The sequence below is a fragment of the Falco naumanni genome, chromosome 2 (genome assembly GCF_017639655.2).
Source record: "Falco naumanni isolate bFalNau1 chromosome 2, bFalNau1.pat, whole genome shotgun sequence".
Taxonomy (NCBI): domain Eukaryota; kingdom Metazoa; phylum Chordata; class Aves; order Falconiformes; family Falconidae; genus Falco; species Falco naumanni.
The window spans coordinates 58346785-58366746 of NC_054055.1; the positions used below are offsets into that span (position 1 = coordinate 58346785).

General features: G+C 40.6%; 1 protein-coding gene across 4 annotated transcripts in view; it reads right to left on the reverse strand.

Moving 5' to 3' along the window:
• Window positions 1-6964, reverse strand: part of DOCK9 (dedicator of cytokinesis 9) — a 127629-nt gene extending 120665 nt beyond the window's left edge. For 2 of the 4 annotated variants that reach the window (XM_040584447.1, XM_040584444.1), the window contains exon 1: window positions 6499-6963. In XM_040584447.1, coding sequence (XP_040440381.1) covers window positions 6499-6612 — 114 coding nt within the window. In that variant the 5' untranslated portion in view covers window positions 6613-6963. Of the gene's footprint in view, window positions 1-6498 lie in introns of all 4 variants that reach the window. The other 2 variants (XM_040584431.1, XM_040584442.1) reach the window with 2 other exon arrangements.
• Window positions 6965-19962: the final 12998 nt, after the last annotated feature.

Sequence of the window (19962 nt, forward strand, 5' to 3'; positions counted from 1 at the left end):
GAATTTTGCCTTCAGTATCTAAATCAAGTGAAGTACTTGACATCATTCAACCTCAAAATTAAAAATAAACACTAGCTAAAGAAGGAAGTTTTATGTAAATTTTTAATATATAGTATTTTTTCAGATCACTGTATTAGTAAGTTCTTCAATCGCCATCAGGAATTTCAGGTCTAAGAGCTTCCTGGACACCAGCACCAAAGACGTTACACCTTTTCTTTATCTCCATAAAGAGCCACTGGTAACAAATCACCTCTAACAGTTACAGAAATTATTTAACAAAAGCAAGATAGACCTTTTCTTTATCTCCATAAAGAGCCACTGGTAACAAATCACCTCTAACAGTTACAGAAATTATTTAATAAAAGCAAGATAGACTATAACATTTCTCAGGAGAACAAAAACAAGGTCCTGAACTCCCCTCATTGGCTTCAATGACTTACCGGTAATTTTTCCTTACTATTTTTAAAGCAAGCATGCATGAATTTGGCAGAATCTTAAAGCTACCTCAAAAATACACATATATGTTTTATATTTTTATCATATATACATATATTTGTCATACTTATATTACTATATATTATATACATAAATAAACCGCCAAGTTCACAAATTTTTGAGCTTGCATATACATGCATATATCTGATGGCTATCTAATCTCAGGCACCATATATGGTTAAAAGTAACACGTACATCTACACCTATGCAACAGAAAAAACAGTTGACATTAAAGGTCTAGTTTTCAAAATGCGTAATTACAAACCCTTTTGAAACATTTGCCTAGCAACACGATGCAGCATAACCAAATGACGTCAAGTGGGATATACAGTTTTAAGTTTATCGTGCAAGACCTTCAATACGTGAAAAAAATAGTGTCATGAAATTCCCAAGTTTAAATTCAGGCGTAATGAGTTCTACTTCCATGAATATACAAATACGTGATCCTGACTGAGTATTAAAGGGCATGAGGAGAAGGACAGGAAAGAGAAGGTATGCTGTGGTATTCCATGCTGCATGAGAGTTGCTGCCACCATAGACTGAAAACCCAGTACAGCATCACCCTACACCTGACATTTGCTGTATTAAGAACAACTACTTTTAAAGCACTTACTCCTCTGTTTCAAACGTAAGTATCCTGATCTAGCAGGACAGAAAAAGTTCAGGAAAATTATAAAGAAATAAGGTGCAGCTAACAAGAATGCTCTAGTGCTGTTGAATGGTTAAATATATTTCTGTTAACACAGAAATTCACCTGTCCTATATTTTTCCCCTCAAATTCCCTTTCTGAACAAGAAGCTTACCGACATTTAAAATTCAAATACATTTAATGGTCTTTACTAACAGAAACTTCAGTACTATAGTCCAGCCTCTGAACCTTCACAACCACAGAAATGCCTATCACACCCACTTAGTCTTCTTAGCAGTATCAGGGTTGAAGAAATAGTTTTCTTCCTAGTATTTTGTATCCAATCAAAGAGATTTTTACATGACCTTTGCTAAAATAAAATTAGCACCTTTATCAAAACGATCATATTGTGTGTCAAATTTTATCTCCTTTAGGAAAGGTAAGTAGTACATGCCCTAAACTAAAATAACTTCAGGACTGAGTATCAGGTTTTTTCCCCTCAGGTAAAGATTAAGTTCAACAGTTCAGAGAGCAACTCCATAAGCATTACCATTCACACCAAGTTCTTCCAAGATGAGATGTGTTAGGATGATGCTCATTGTCAGCAATGAGACTTTAATGAGCCCTTTTCCTTTAAAATCCTGTCAGTTTCCACCTGCTTTCACTCATCCATTCATAACAATTTGCTTCTTCCAAATTCCTTACATATACAACTTCACATTCCATATACAGAAAGCTCAAGCTTTGTCCACGTTCCCAGCTCTTCTGTACCTATCAGCTCTAAAAGATCCCCATCCTCCCTCATCTCTTCAGCATTATGTACCACTTTTGAATTCCTACTTCCCTAAAGCAAGCCATCAACTATCTCTTTCTACACAAACACTGCAACTGAAATCTCAGAATTAATGAGGTTCCAAATACTCCATTCATTGTACACAGAAAAGCCGCTTTGCAGAAAAGCATACAAGCCCTCTGTGCACAGGGCACATGAAAGGATAGACAAATCAGAAAGGAAAATACCAAACCAAAATGAATACTACATAATCCTCCCAGTAACTGTATTCTTGGGAAAACCCTATATTAAAAACATTGTAATAATATAACAAAGTGCACCGAGCTATCTTTTTTTATGCAGTTGAGATTCACAGAAAGCAGAGATCAGGACTGGAAAGACAAAGTTGACATTATGCCCAAAAATCAAGACTAAGTCTTCTTTAAAAAAAGAAAGAACACTAGTGATTTCAAGATCAAAGACTTCTTAGGAGATCCAAGCACTGTCTTTATGATATACCGATTTCGCTCCACATCTGAAATAATGAAATTCTGCAAGAGCTTTAGAACTCAAGATCTCTACCAGGTACCTGAAGTTAACATATAAAGCCCAAGACTGTATGAAGATACAATTATTTCAGCCTTCAAATACTTAAACCTATTTTATATGTCCAAATCAAAAAGGAGAATTGCACAGAACAATCTGGGGATCACTCAGATTTCATCCTGTTTTCCCATATCTCAAGTTTCTTCTGTACAACATTAATTTCAGAATAGGGGAGACAACTTTTGCTGTGTTAGTTGGTATATTCAAACATTTTCATTATCTGCATATTTGATATGGGTATTTTATTAACAGGTAGGCAAAAGCAGATCAAATCTGGTATGCCAAACATTCTCTTAATTATTAGCTTACAGTCTTTAAGCATCAGCTTAATTTAATAAATGGCCGAATGCATTGTTTTGTCACTGAGACAATTTATCATTAACATATCATTGAGCAAGACAACACAAACACTTCCTGAAGTCCTACTGATCTGTATGCAACATGCTTAGTGTAACTCATCACCACTTAAAGAGACCACTTCCAATTATGCACAATAATAAAATTGCATTGAAAACCACTCTCGGTAAGATTGCTGGCTTAAGAGACAGACTTATCCCCATAAGTCTTCCTCCCCAGACATAAATGTATTTGGACAGCCAGAGGCACCACATTAACTCATATCTGAAGTCAAATGATATTCAGCAAGGATGCTACTGTCAAGCAAAATACAACAAGAACTGAACCCAAATAATCAATACTATGTGCCTTATACCCCACTGAAAAGCTGATTGCCAAATACGAAGTTTTCAGTTCAGCCAACCAAACTGTATGTATTGGTTCAGCAAACTAAATCTAACAAGAAGAACATATGATATGTCAAATGCTGACAAGGTAGCTTGCTTCATTCTGTGATGAAAACTAGCTTGGCCAACCACATCTGCTTAATGTTTGTTTACTACTCAGCTAAGCTAGTCTGTCAGTTGGCTGAAAATCTCCGAGTTTTAGTTCCAATGAACAGCAATCTGAAAGTTTAAGGTATACCATGTTATTCTATTGACATGCTGTTTTCAGTCCTCTTCCATCAGTATGAACATTTATAAAGCAGAAAAGAAAAGCGTATTTTAGGAATGTGACCTAATAAACCTAAATGAAATTGGGAAATGCTGCTTTTTTTTTTTTTTTTTTTTTAAAAAAGTCTAGCAACACATTGTCTATGGTAAAAATGGATGGAACTGTTAAACAGTAGCCACAATAGCAAGTTAAAGAATCTACACAACCTCAGAGGTATTAGCAGTTCACTTTTACCTGCTACTGCAAGAAACAACTGGATGATTTGCTCACTACATTCTGCTGCGGAGCTGTGCCGTCAGAAGTGATTTTTGGTTGTACGTATCCGGACAGATCCCCCACCAAGAACTGCTAGTTTGAATTCATTCTTTCCTACCTCCAGATTCTACACTGCAAGCCTAGATAATGGAAAACAGCATCAGTACTTCTTCAGTATTGGAAAATTTCAGCATTTGCTCACAAGCAAGTGAACACAGTAAGATCACATTAGTTACCAATGCTGAAAAATGTTTTACCCAAGACATCTTGCTGATGACCCAGTTCAAAAATCCCGAGGAAGTGCTCTATCAAAGAGCTTTGAGAGGTAGCTTAGGAAAGAAAACAGGTCTTCTTTTCCTTAAAGCCACACATCTGCATGGAGTATTGCACAACTACTATAATAATGGTAAGAATCTATGTTCACCAGGTCAGCCTAAGAGATTTTTCACATAATAAAAGCCAGAAACACTAACAGCTAAGAAACAGGTCAATCAGTCAAACTTAGAGAAGTACATATTTTTTTTGGCTTTTAAAGTAAAGAAAAATACTATCCCACCTAAACTCCTTTTAAGGAGGAAAAGAAAAAAAAAAACCACCCACACCACAATTTCATTCCAAACATCACAATGCTCAACAAAAGAGTTACAGTACATTCAAAGGAGGAAGAAAAGGTAAGAAGGCAAAGGTAAACCTGCAATCACTAGCCTCCTGTTTCATGATTTAAACAGTTTGTGAGCAGGAACATAGGAGATGAGTGATAAAACGAACAGCATTTATGACAGTAGGAAAGGCTTCACAGCAGAGGCAAACTATGGCTAAAACAAGAAGGTGAACTTCAGCCCAAGACTGTATGGGAGACAGATGGGGATTTTGCTCCATGCCTGAAGCTAACAGAGAAGGATCAACCTGACATGAATGCTAAATTGCCACAAATAGTAAACCACTAGTTTTGCTTTCTAAAACAGTGATGGAAGACCTTATCCAGAATAAGACTGAGCCAGTACACCACTTCACACCATCACTTCTTTCACCTCCTTAAAATTCTGCAGAATATGCTGTTGTGGCAAAAATACTTGAAATGTTTGTGAATGCCATCCTATTATGTATTTGGTCAACCTGAATGAATTAAGGAATTTCATAATTATTTTCCAACTCATCTCATTGACACTAGTCATAAGTGAACTAAACAACTTCAGGGCAAGGGGGGGGGCGGGGGGAGGGGGGGGTTTGTGGGCAGGCAGGCTTGCTAATTACTGCAAAAGAAACATTTCTTTATGTCATGAAAATAACTAAATCCATTTCATGTTCACTCAGTATGAAAAATATCTTTAGAAATCTATCTCCTTCTTCCACTCTTCTCAGGAAAGAGTTCATCCCTGGAGAAGCATTAACATGTATTGGATGCTTATTACATGTATATGTGCTAGCGTCTTGTGGAAAGCTGTTAGCATTAAGGTGGACCCTGACCTATGCATATTAGGTCTTATGTACCCCATGATCTACAGTTAAATAAAGAGTAAATTAATTTTAGAGGCATTGATTTATTAAAGGTATTAATTTCCGAATTACAGCTACAGCATTTGTTACTCTCAACACATAGCAGTGACAACACTGTTCTGACAAGCAGTTTAAAGAAGTTAGACGAGACCACGCTTACTGAAGTGTGAGGCATGAGTGAAAAACAAATGACAGATTAGCTTCCACGAACCCCAGCACCAAAAACTGAACCTGCACAGGGTTAAGTGCTTATTGAAACGTTCCCCTTGGAGATAACAAAACCACATGGAAGACAAATGCATAGCATGAATAAGAGCCCCAGGTGACAAGCTCTGAAAAATCTTGCCGAGGCTGTTTAAGATGTCGTCACCTGGGTACAGCCAGGCCAAAAAACCCATCCCTTCCTCCCTCCCTCCCTCCGTCCCAGCCACCCCAGTTCACCATCTAACACCTCCACGCAAATTTACTTTCAGCAGTTTAAATTAAATCAAGGCACCCGATCGTGAACTGGCAAGAACAACCACCACGCGCTAGCACAATGCGGACAGCAGGGACAACTATTAAAACATTCCTGCCACACCGGCCAGCACTCATCCCTCGCTCTGCACGACACAACGCGAACGGCGGTTTGGCTGTAAAGCGAGCAGGCAGTCGTAAGAGGAAAAACCACTTTCGCACCACTCTTTCCACACAGGCACGAAAGCGCTCCAGCCCAGCAGGGCCGAGCGCCAGCTGCACCCGCTCCACAGGTGGAGGATCCTGGAGGGCGGCGCGCAGGCCCCTCCGCCCGGCCTCCGGCGGGGCCCGCCGCCTCCCGCACCGCCGCGGGCCGTCCCGCGCCGCCTCACGCCGCGCAGAAGTTTGCGGCGGGGAGCGCGGGCGGGAGCGCCCCACCGTGCCCGCCGGGCGCCGCATCCCATGGCGCCCGCCGCGCCGCTGCCGCTGGGAGCGTCCCCGCCCCGCCCGCGGCTGCGGCTGCACCCGCACCTCACCCCGCCCGCACCGCCGCTGCCTCACGGGCGGGCGAGGAGCCGCCAGCCCGGCACGGGGCCGCGCCGCTTCTCCCCCCGCCGCTGTGACAGCCCGGGAGGGATCAAAGGGCCCGTCTCCTCCCGCAGGGCCGCCGCCTGCCGTGCGCCCGCGCCCCCCCCCCCGCAGCCCCGAGAGGCCCCGGCGGAGGCTCCCCGCGGCCGCAGCCCCGCCGGGGCCCCCGGCAGGCCGCCCCCGTGCTCACCAGCAGGACGGAGCCGCGCACCACCTCGGAGACGCTCTGCCGCAGCTCGGCCGCCGTGCCGGGCTTGCTCAGCGCCCGCGTGAACTTCCGAGTCTCCGGGGCCACCAGTGCCATGGCTGCCTCCGCGCCTCTCGGCCCGAGCCGCCCGCTGCCCTCACGGCCCGGCCGCCGGGCGGCCCCTCAGGCGGCGGGGGGCGGGCAGGGGGCGAGCCCCGCCGGCGGGCGCCGCAGCCGGTGCCGCTCCGGGCAGGTAGCCCCTCCCCCGCGGAGCCGGCGCGCGCCGCGCCCCCAACCTCCACGCACAGCCGCGCGTCGCCGGGCGGGGGGAGCGGGGCGCCGCCGCGGAGGCCGATTGGCGCGGCCGCGAGCGGTGCGCAGGGGCGGGGCCGCGCGCGCGGCACGCCGAGGCCCCGCCCCTACCTGTTCCCGCGGCGCCTTTCCGATTGGGCGCCCGGTTACCTGCCCGGCCGCGACTCCCCACCCTCATTGGCTTAGCGCGCACCGGCCAAGGTGAGGGGTGGGGTCGGCTGGAGCCGGAAGTTCCCGCCCTTGCCGGGCAGGCCCCGCCCCCGCCGGGGCGGGCTGGGGCAGGCGGTGGCAGCGGCGGCCGCGGCAGCGCCCCGGGGGTGGCGGTGGCAGCGGCAGCAGCAGGCCCTGGGGTGGCAGCGGGGCGCCGTGCTCCTCTCGGGTCCCGCGGGGCGCGGCGGTGAGCGCGGCTCCGTTCGGCCCCGAGCGATGCCAGTCGCCGGTAAAGCGCGGCCCGGAGCAGTGATCGCTGCCTCCGCGGCCCGGGGATACACGGCCGCGAGCGGCGCGGGCTAAGGGGCGACCCTGCCCCGCCGCCGTGTGCCTTGCCCCGCCGCCGTGTGCCCTGCGCTGCCCCCTCGCCGTGCACTGCGCCAGCGGCTTCTGCTTGTGCTTATACCTGCGCCTGTACATCTGCACACGTACGTCCCCGGGCCTGTATGAGCACGTGATATAGCGAGAAAGTAAAAAAGTTGGGAAATGGATGTTGAAGCTACAACAGGCGCAGTTCGGAGCGAGCCGTTTCGCCACTGTAGAAGCATCTTGTCAGCAGCGCTGCCCCTGCATTCCAGTGAAACTTTGGTTTTGAGGTTTTCCTTTGTACGGTTTTTCTTCTCACAAATTGTTTCTATTTGTAGTGAAGTTGCATGAATGTGTGCAAGGCTTGAGTTTTTTCAATTACAGTGAAATCCTGAGAGACTGGTTAGCAGTACTGTTAAATTGGGAAGGTATGCAGGCATTAAACACTTTATGGCTGCGTTTAAATGCTTGGAGCGTTTGACAGCATTAGGGCTTGCACACCTTTGCCTTCTCAGGTGTCTTTTTGTATAAATTAAAACTGCTTTTCGACACTGATACATACAGTTTACCACTGACGGAGGGAGCAACGGAATGCTGTGCGCAAGGTAGAGCAGAGGCTTGATCACAAAGTGATTGTGTCTCAGACTACATACGCAAGAAATGCCTGCTGGAGGAAGGGCGTGCTTCTTTGGATGCTTCACAGGTGCACCAGTAACTAATGAGACTCCAGATAATTGAGGCAATTATTCCAGAAAGACAAGATGAGAAGTCCAAATACACAAATGTGTAGCTTACACCGAGGGAGTTTTTTTCAGTAAAGGATCTTTTTGCAGATACTTTCAAGACCTGTATCAGAGGCTCTTTTTTTCAAATACATGAGCTATGGTTTTTTAGTAGCATGTCTGTCACAACTTGAGTGTTCATATTAGTTTATGCCTTCTTTAAGAAAGACAGAATGTGCAGAGAGGGAGACTTGCCACGTTCACTGAAGATAACCCGAGGTCCTGATTTCACAAATCCAAGACCTGCTGTGTTTGTGAGTCAATGTTTAGTCTGATAAATCAGAAAATTGGGTAGTGGTGACACAGATTGTCTGAATACAGAACTGGATGAGTGGCTATGTAAACATTTAGCTAGGGTAACTAGAATGAGCTATTTTAGGATTATATTTTTCAATCTCAATCTGTAGGATACGTCTAGATCTCAAACCTTCACAAGTAAACATGCCCTAGATTTTATATAAATAATAGATGATCATTTTCTAAAATAAACCCATGCTATTTTCAGAGCACTCAGGTGCTTTAAATTCTGACAATTCTGACCAAATAATCTTGTGTACTGATTTTATGGTTTATTGAACTTAAAAAAGCTTAATTTAACTATATTTGCTATATACAAATATTTCCCATATGTATTATGCAGCTTTGTTGGAAAAGGGACAGTCTTTCAAGTCTGAAGAAAACTCTGATTGATACCTGTATAGCTAGAGACATGTAGGAATAATACATCAAATAGGTAAATGGTAGTTTATTTAGGAAGACCCAAAAGATGACATTACCACAATCATCAAAGTTTCTTTTCAGCTGAATGCATTCAGTTAGAAAATGAAATCAAAAATTGTTACGTGCATGAAACAAAAGGAAAAATATGGAAGCTGATAAGCAGAAATGGTAAATTAGCAGTTGTGAAGCAATGAGAATGAATAATTGTAGCTAAATATATGAACGAAAAGTTTTGGCTTATTGTCTAAATGTCAAGGGGAATACATTTTTTAAAATGTCGGGATCAACAAAGAGAAAATCTTGACAGTGGCCTCATTTCCCTCCTACTTTGAAATACACAGTTTTCAGTAACAGTGCCGATGTACGAAAGCATTTCTTTATTTAATAGAAACCTGGGAAAAGAAATAATAATTTATGGATATAACTGCAGATGTTTTATTCAGTTATTACTTAGTAAAGATGCTAAATAGCAACAAGTAAAGGTGAAAACATTCAAACTTTCAGGGCCAACCAAGGAACGTCCCAGGATTTTATAGGATTCTGACTTATTCACGGTAATAATAAATCTGTCTGTGTTCCAGAAATGAAAGAGAAGAACTGATTTGGTGCCCATTACAAATATAAAGCAAAAGGTTATTTTGGCTAAAATAACATGATGAGAACCTTTGACAAAATCACGAAAGAATAAGAATCACATGTAGAAATTAAATAATTACTGAATTTCTAATATCAGCAGGATTTGCTGGAATTTAGGTCTGTTGTTTAATGAGATTAGTATTTTACCTAGGAAAGGTAACTGTAATAGATTTGAGCTTCTGTGAAGACATTATGCCATATTCTATTTAAAAATATTCTTATACAAAACTTGCAGCATATATTTATCTGAACAGAAAGAATTACCCAGCAGTTCTGAAAGGTTGATTATATCTTGAAAATCATCATTATATGGAGACTTGTTTAGCAAAGTACAAAAAGGATTTGGTTTTATCCCGATCCTATTCGTAATCTCTATCAACTTACGTAAAGAAAACAAAATAATCACTAATAACACAGATGCAGCCGTAAATATTTATAGGGAGATGTTACTTTTGAAGCAGAGACTGCTATTTTTTGCAGTGGGTAGAATGGGACTTACTGAACTGTTCATTTGAATACAGGTGAGTGGAAAGGCATCTATGTGCAATGAGTACTTTTAAGTCAAACTACAGAGGTGTTATAGTGTGATTATGAACAACTCAAAGAGTCATGCTTATGGTACAAATCTTGCATGTAAAAGCAGAGGGATATTAAGAAGTAGTAATAACGTTGTTATATATGGCATTCACCAAACTATTACTGAAATAGGGGTATTGCATTTTAATGCAAATAACTGACAAAGTGGAAAAGCCAGGAAAATCTGCCTTGCAGTGGGATACTGAAGAAGCATCTGTTTAGCTTATATAAAAGCTTGATCATAACATGCTAGCATTTGTAAGAGAAGAAAATTCCAAATATTAGAAGTGTCTTTAATCTGTCAGGTAAGACAACGGTGAGAACCAGTAACTGGCAGGTGAAATTATACTGATTCAGAATAAGCACAAGATCCTTTTCTTTCAGCCACAAGAGGTGGTGTTTGGTATAATATCCCCAGGTATCTCCCAGCTTCTAAATGAAGATTCAGTATCTTTTTCTAAATCCTGGGCTCTAAGTCATCCCCCAAATTGCGGCCTGAAAGCAACGTTCACGTTCTAAAATTTCTTGGCTTATATTGCTGTGGAGGTCAAGCTAGATGATCATAATAACCTTTCTGGCCTGCAAATCCATTCAGTTAAGAAAAGAAAGGAGCTGACAAGCTAATGGCCATCACATCATAACAAATGATGTGATCAGAGTAAGTGGTAAAAGAATAGGAAGGAAGGGAGTACTTAACTAAATGTTTGATATGCAGACAGTCTGGAGGTTTTACAGATAATAGACAACTTAGAACTGGCTCTTAAAACCCGGAGAAGATGCTCTAAAAGGCAGAAGCATAAAATGCTACATTTTGATAGCATTTTATCAGTATTTCAATTTTAAATGAGCTACTAGTTCTGTATACTTGTAAAAATCAAAGTAAAATAATACTGCTGATGCATGCCTTTCTTAGCATCTTCAAACATACTAACCCATTCAAATGGTGTGCTGGAATCGGTTCATTTGAGCTCCTTTTTAAAATTCTCCCAAGGCCTGAAAGGAATAATGGAGTGGGTTTTTGGCATCTGGCTAAGACTGACTTTTTCCTAGATGCAGCAAATCTACCCTTACAAATATTATGCAAGCAGTGCACACAGATATTTCTGAAAAGCAGCTTTCAGTTCTTCTTCCCCCTCCCCCTGAGCCCCTGGTGGAATATAACAGTGCACCGAAGTTTATGTACACAAATGTACAAACATTTACAGATTACTTTATTATACAACACTGATACACTTCATGAAATCCATAATATGCATTCTTAAGATAACATAATTTTTTATCAGACAGCATCCCCAGGTCTACAGAAACTTTTATTCTTCTTAAATTCAAATACCTGAAACCAGCTATTTAGTGTAAGGTAGAGGAAATGTGTACTTCCACTAAGCAGGTACACCATAAATTTCTTCAATTTTTGTTTCCTTTGATTACATTAGTAAGAAAGAGCACGTCTGTGTATATGTGTGTCTGTTGCTCATAAATGGAAATGCAAAAACATGTTCTGTTTTATTCCTTTCCCAGAAATCTGGGTATATCATGTGGTGAAGGGCAGGAGGATTTAGTGGAAGTTTCTCAGTAAGTCGCAGCATGTTACTGTTCATAAAATTACATGTGTTACCTGCTCTGCAGAACTATGTCATCAGTTTCAGTGTAACTGTGTTTTAGGTTTTATTATTGTAATTATGCCAATAGAAACTTGAGGAAGGACCAAGTAAATGCTCTGTGATCTTCCTATCCATTCAGCTATGATTTTAAAAGCTCATTTTTCTAGTTATATTTCCCATGTTCAGCAGAGGTATTGCAGGATTAATATAAGCAACTAAATCTTACTCTGCCCTGATGCATGACATAAAGCTTCTCTTTTCTTAAAAGCAGAGGTAGTATTACCTCTCATGCCCTGGCTGAACACCAACAAGGGTAACTATAGTTTTATGTAAACAAACTCCTATGCAAGTTCAGGAGGATACAAAATAGATCACTTCCTGCCTTTTCCGCTGATTCATAAGACAATTATGACACTTCTTTTAGCTTATCAGTCAATTACTCAGTTTAATTCAGGCTTCAGGGGTAATACTTCTTCTTCAGTGTTAGTTGCAAGAACTTACCCATGAATATTAGTAATATCTTTTGGATAGTCAGGTAATATTGAACAGAATTCCACATAATTTTCTTCTGTTTTCAGTGGAGTACAACAAATGTGTGATTTAAAACCCAATAGGAAACTGATGCAGAACAACTGAGAGGCTACTCTCATTTTGGTTTAGATTATTTAGGTTTGTCTAAACTCATTTTAGATAGTTTGTGTTAAACAAGGTAATGAAGGCTACATTTAACAAAAGTAAAAATGGATGCATAAGATTTTGTATCAATTAACTCAGATTTTTTTAATTATTTAGAGTTTAACTTCTACAATTTAAAATGTTTATTTCACAGCTTTCACTGAACTGCTGTTTAGGTTTGCTCTGTGCTTCTAAGAGATGCCTCATGTCATGTCATGATCACTAGCAGCTGCTTAAATGCACAACATGGGACACATCTTTCTTTTATTATCAGCATAAGAGTTGTTGTAGCCTCTAGAAGAGGATTTTTCTGCTCAGTAGTGATGGAGATCTCCAGCTAAGCCAGACCATATGCTGATTCCTGGATTTCTTATCTGTAATCACTCTTTCTTGATGTTGTCAAAGATGTTTCCATTGAAACTGCAGAATGATTCTGGTACTTCCATTCTTCAGTGTTCAGGTACAATATTATGATAAGACGACACCCTTTACTACACAAACCAATAATCTTATTTCTCACAGTATCGGTATTTGTGACTCCTTGCCCACTTCAAACTAAGAGCTGTATGAAGATGGCTGATAACCCCCTAACACAGAAAAGTACTGACAAGGTCTCCTGCAGAGACTTTATGACTACAAATTTGAACTAGACTTTATGACTACAAATCCTCCATTATTGACTTGCCTGCTCATTCCCTTAATTTGGCATAGCTTGTATTTCTTTCATTCTGAGTAGGTAACTTCTTCAGACACAAAGAATTTGAATAAGTGTGCCTTGTTTCGAGGTCAGTTTAGCTACAGTTTCAAGACACGAGCTGAGGAATAAGTAAAAGGATGTGAGCTGTATTCAGCAAAGCCTTCAGGCGGTGTTTGTTTACACTGTATGTGAGCCCAAAAGCTCATAGTTCTTACCCTCACAGCAGGGTAACTGATGCTGCAGAAATCCTTGCTGGCACCAGGGAGCAGTTTTCACCATACGCTGTTCACAAGAAAAGAAAAACAGTTTTTATTTTATTTTATTTTATTTTATTATTTTTATTTTTTATTTTTATTTTTATTTTTATTTAGTGCATGCTTGTCCAGTATCCATTACAGTAGTGTGTTCAGGAGCTTTTTTCTCCAGTATAAATATATACTCCAAAATACTAGACTTTAGTTCCTCTGCTTTCTTCCTTGCCAGTTCATCTGGATGTCATTTTTAATAATCATAGCAGTTACACTGTCACAAATAAATGTCATATACTGTTACAAAATAAAATAGTCTATGTGATATTTTATTGTATAGGTGTTTAATTTTTTATACAATGCACAGCTAATAAAAATAACTGCATAACTGCTAATTTCTGCTGGCTAAAGGTCTGGCAGATTTTGGAACTGCTTGCTATCCTGTAACTGACTGACTTAAAGTAAATCAGTGGAAGTGGCTTTTGAAATTTTTAAAGCTTTTTTTAAATAGCTGCAGGGCAATCTTGAAGCAAAACAAACAAAAAAACCCAAACAACCAAAGCAAACCCAAAAAAGAATGCATAACCAAAAACAAAGAAATTATTTAAAGGGTTTGAAAGTTTCCTGTCCCTTTATAATTTTTTGCATATTTGTAGCCTATGATGGTATACCACAACAATAAGCCTTATTCACATGGGTAACCACAATGAAACTACTAGAAATAATCACATGAGGAACAGCTGCGAGAGTGAATTTGTGGATGTGGTGTAAATAAGCAAATTTTAAAACAGAACGCTGAAATTATCATGACTAGTACAGAATGAAAGGGGAAAAGTCAGACATCTTTCCAAGAAATAAAGATAAATACTTCATAATCAATCCTGCACTATACGACAGGCTTTGGAATTTATAACCTGGTGCAATGCTACCTAAAAGCAATTATCTCCTAATGAAAATAATCACTGAAATGTTTATTTGAAACTTTTCAAATGTGACCAGTGACTGATGTGACTTAGGATAAAACTCGGATTTCTTAGAAGGGCAGTTGGAATTTGCTTAGCTGTTAAGCACAACAGTCTTGGAGGAGGATCCCTGGGTGTGAATCAATACAGACCGGCTCTAGAGGCTTACTGTCTCCTATTTTCCTATGAAACACGATGAATGGAAGCTCATGAGTATTTGTCAGCCTTCTTTTGCAAGGACAAAGGAAGAAGGTCATTTTAGGCTTGATTTCCTAGGTTTTCCTGATGTACTCTTTCATATGTATGTCTATTGTTTAAAAAAAAAACACAACAACACACCAAAACAAAAAAAAAAACCCCAACAACAAACACAAAGGGAAAAAAACCCATATATTCACAACCGGTCTTGCTCCCAAAAGGATTTACATCACTTAGATTTTACTCCTCTGTCTTCCAAAAACTACCAAGCAGTCCTTACATTTAATTTTGATGGCACATGAGCAAAATAAGTTGTCAACAAAATGAGCGGATTATTGCCTATTTGCAAGCTACAGCTGCCTTGTTCTGTGTAGTATTATCTGTAGCAGCCATAAAATCTAAGAGCCCTCCAGAAGTTGATTAAGCAATGTGACTAATGTGGTTTTTTTCTCATGGAAAAAAGTGTGTCTTCTGGAATGCTTTGAGCGTTTTTTTTAATAATACATATTCCATCCATTCATCCATCCATGTATAATCTTCTGTTTTCTGTTAGACGAGAAAAATTCACAGAAAGAAGCCTTCAAAGCCAGTGGTGTAGAGTGGGGAAGTAATTGCAGGAGATCCCTGGAAGGCTGTCTCGTTCACTGGAAGTCTTTTCTCTGTAGAAAAGTCTCACATGTCAGAAGATGGAGTGGCCAAACACAGATTTATTTCAGAGCCATGTCATCCTTAGATTCTCTCCTGAACACTCCACAGCTGTCCTCTAAACTGATAAGTCCTTCAGAAGCTAACGTGGCTTGTGCTCCAAATATAAAGGCAGCTGTAAGGAGACACAGGGCCACAGATTTACTGGCACGTTCCAGTGGCTGCAGCAATGACAAATAGTCTGTAAGCCTTACATTTCCTATACAAACAACCATATAAACATATATATTATCTTTATATTTTATATATAAGTAGCAAGCATAAAGCCTTGTGTGTTATTTCTTCTGATGCAAATTTTATTTCCATACCCAGCATGATCGCTCAATTCTATGGTAACAGTGAGTAAAGTCTGACTAAAGACAAATGCTACTGCTTTCAACAAGCTTTGCATTTATTTTCCAAAGAAATCCATAATATGTCGGGCAGTGAAAAACTGGTCCTCAGACCTTATCATCTTTCAGATCTGTGTTCAAGTAACAGACAGATAGGATCAAACAGACTGTCCTCTGTCCCTGTGGCTCACTCAGCCAGCATTCCAGCCCTGTCCTTTCCCACTTTCTCACTTTCTCAGGGTCATCTCCTTGCATCTTAATTTAAAGAAAAGGGGTCATCTGAGTTTGCAGAGCACAGATCTGTTTGGGATACCATCTGTCCTGAGTATCATCCCTAGATGTTTGCCGAGTCTTATTAAATCATGTTTCTTTTTCTTTCTTTAACTTTTCTATTATGCTGTAGTTATTTTCACTCATATTTTCTCACTGTCTAAATTATTATTTTATGAAAAATCTCAGTGTCTTTCTTCTAACTGAATCCACCCATTACCTTCTTTCCTTTTCTTCCTTTCATTTGTGAAGTCTGCTTTGGTTTTGTTCCTTAGAGCAAAGACTTTTTTATTGTTCCTATCACAGGCTTTCCTGCTTACATTCTTCTTTGGATTACTGGCTATGTAATTAGGAAGCCTGGAAAGGAATAATAAAAAAAAAGGCTTTAACTTGTTTTAAGAATTGGACATATCCCTAATAAATTTAAACCTAGTAGAGTTGTTAGAAGATGCTGCTATAAGTAATAATCCAGTATAAGGTGAAAGAACCAGACCAAAGAACAAATAATTAGAGGTGAGGATCAGAAAGAAAGTCAGTCACTAAAATAACAAAACAAACAATGTAGCAGAAAAAGAAAAGAAGCTAGCCCATTAGGAGTAAGCATGAGGAACGGTGTAAAGGAAATTCTGACTTCCAGTGAACAATTCTGCTGCTGCAGTTTTAACTTCTTGTAATTGTAACCTAAGAGTTTCCTGGAAGCCACTAGCACGGAAACACATTCAGCCTACTGAAAGGCCGGTTTTGCAAGCCAAACATTTTACTTGCTGTTAAAAGGTACTTGAAATCTGAATTTAGTCCATTTTTCAAAGTGTATCACGCTGGGTGTTATAAAGCTGCAGTGAACCAAGCTAAACGGTTGTAGCACCTGTAACTATGAGCTTAAAAAAGCAAATTCATCGAACAGTGAAATAAATAAATAAATGTGTGTATATATATATATATATAAAATTTTGCTTGAGACCAGGCCTCTGAAAAACTACTGCCCTGTGTCACCTTCTCCTTAAAAAACTACCTGCTCCTTTGTCCACAATTCTATATTGGTTTAGACTGAAAAGACCAAATCCCTCTGATTAAAGAGCCAAGTAAGCAGGTGCCCTAGAAAACTGAGACTGTGCCTTTCCACTCCAAAGAGCATTTTGTTCCAGCAGCCAGAGCAGTGAATGAAACCTAACGGTCAGGTCCCTAAGCATGGGTGTGAGCACTGCACCAGGGCTGCCCTGTAACAGCGTCATTCCCACCAGTTCTCCTTGGCCACCAGCTGCCATCATAGCATGGGGTTTCCAGCCAGATCTCCAGCTCCTGGCAGCCTTTCTGTAGGCTGAGCTTCTCCTAAACTGTACCTTGTATCAGCTCCAGGCGTGCCAACAGCAGTGTAAGCTTTAGTGTGGAAAAGTGGATTAGGTGTGCAGCACCCCACAGAAGAGGCACTGGGCTCTGCCAGACATGGTACATTAGTGAAAAACGTTAAGGAAAACCTACTGTAATGGCTGGACGCTGCAAAACCTGAACTTCTGATACTGGCTTCTGCCACAGCTTGTGTGAGCTGTCTTCACACAAATGGGTAACAAAGACCCTTATGCCGGTGATTTTTATTATTGTAAGACTGTTTTTCAGGTGGCAAAGAGTTGACAGAATGGCCCCATTGTGCCCATCAGAATACCCCGAGACAGCAGCACAGGCAGAGACCATTTTGGCTATGGCAAGAGCCAGGAGGTGTATGCTAGAGGGCGAGTCAGGTTGTTCGGGTTTACACCGAGTCCTGGAGAGGTACCGCTGCAGTCCTGAGGAAGCTACAAGTTTCCAGCAACCTTGGGATCCCACCAAAGGCTTTGTGTACAACTCCCACTTGGTGAAGGCCTAAATGGTTTAAATGGCTCAGTTCTGTTTTCAAAACAGCACAGACATTGAAGCTAGAGTGCATCTCACCACCTAAATACTTGCCTAAAGCCTGGTATATAGATAAAGGGCAGCAACAAGTATCTCCAGAGGGCAGTTCATTTGATCTGCTTCAGCCATTTACCTTAGAGTGAGACAAATTCACCTCTGAAGGTGTCTCTTTCTGACCATCAGTGCTAAAGGATGTACAATGCAACTGGTATAGATATGAATATCCATCTTTTAGATACTTAACTATCCTCCCCACAACTGTACTGTGTGAGATTCTCTCTCAAGCTGTGGCCTGAGGAAGGACAAAAATAAAAAAGTGGAGCTTTGATAAAGATTCCAATGGGATACGTTTGCATCATACAATCAAAATTAATTGTGAAATCACAGGATAGCTCCTCTAGTCGATACAGTCGTGTCAATGAAGTCAGCACAGTGCACGTAACCTGTGCCCCTTACAAGACAAACGCAAGATTGTGACCTGAACTCGTCCTGAGTAGTAATTTCCTTTGGCACTTCAAAATGTATTTGACCATACTTTTCATTCAGAGATGCAGAATGAAATAAACTTTCTGGTTTAGACTCAGAAATACACATGAACAAAATGTGTCGCAAAATGTGTCCTTAGATCAGGTGTCTGTGTTTCATACACTTTTAAACAGAAGAGGGGAGGGAGGGAAGGAAGGAAAATTACCCACAGTAGCATTCTGCATTAATAGAATTCTGTGGATTGTTAACAGATTTTGTACAGTTAAGTAACATTAGGCTTGGGAATATATTACATGTACCTCAATTATTTGGCTGGTAAAATGAAACATGGGAGTTTATATAATACAGTTTGTTGCCAATAAGCTTTCAATGGAAGTGTCAAGGAATGATTTATCTCTATTCGTAACTAGTTTTGGTTCTAATAGATATATAAAAAACTTTGCGGGACTTAAACTTACAGTTTTGGACATAACAAGTAAAAATAAAATCCTGTAAGTTACTGCATAACTAAATAAAACATCGCACATTATTCAGAGAATTCTAGCAAAATCAGTGATTTGTTTACTAATAAAATCTACCCTAAAAATGTTGCCAGCTCTTCTCACTCCAAGAAGTATCTTGGTCCCTGAAAAGCCCCCTTGAAATGAAAATATTTGTTGGAAAATATCGTAAGAATCCTAAAAAATGTAAAGTGAGGGTATTAGAAGTGCTAGCAGAATCAGACTTTACTTAATGATACTACGCCTGCAAATAGAAAATTAATGAGCCATTCAAGCACTATCTTAGCTACAGACGATGTGCTGTAGGCATCAGTCACCTCTGAATATACAAAGGCAGGCTAAATGTATATTTTATTCGATTGTTCTAGATATCAAAAGCCCTATGATTTTCTAAAGAGAACTGTTTTCCATAGACAGTACCTTTACCTACAATAGGTGCTGACACAGAATTTCAGAGATCTGCTGTGGTAAGAACAACTACTACTCGTACTGGAAAACTGTTTAAGTATAAGCTGGTTTAGAAGTCCAATTAAGTATATGCTTAATTGTGTGAAGATAATGTCTTTCAGGCTGACTGAGTCTTTGCTTATACCTTTAAATCTAGTTTTAATGATGATTTTCTAACCTTGCCCTTCTCAATAACATTCTTCTTTTCAAAAGTCTGCATCACCCAAAGTACACTTTTCACCTCTCATTGATTCGGCTGCTCTTAGGGTTGCCATAACTGTGGCAGTTCAATTACCTTATTTCTGCCTACCATTTCCTTTTCTCATTAAAGTTGAACATGCAGCTTTGAGAAGGAGCTTTTGCAACACTCTCTATGTAAGATGGTACTCAGAGGTAGTATGAATGAAATAGCTGACGGTGGTGATAGTCCTTGTGAAAGCTTTGCATTGATGCTTGAAAGGCTGCAGTGGTTTCCTATTTGTCACTACTTGTATATTGGCGTGTTGCAATTGGATCTGTAAAGTGCTATGTGGTCTGGATCCTATCTATTTACAATGCCACTTCCGTCCCAGTGACAGCTGAGATAATCACATCTGCTTTGGTTTGCAGCTCAGATACTAGTACGTGACTAAAATAGCAAAAAGAGAAAAAGGAAAAAAAAAAAAAAAAGACAGCCCACCTCCAGCCTGGTGTCAGGTCCTTGACTCTGTCAGCAGTTGATCCAACAGAGTCCAAGGGCATGTCACAGAAATGCAAAAAACTATGTTTTAGAATGTTTGCTATCATACTTGTGATTAGCCTGAGTTTAGAAAGGCTTCATGGGACAAACAGTTTTGTTTTGAGCGAGACTAGGACAGAACCCAGGGATGACCACATCCACATCCACATCCAGATGTGGTCAGGAAAAAAAAAGTTAT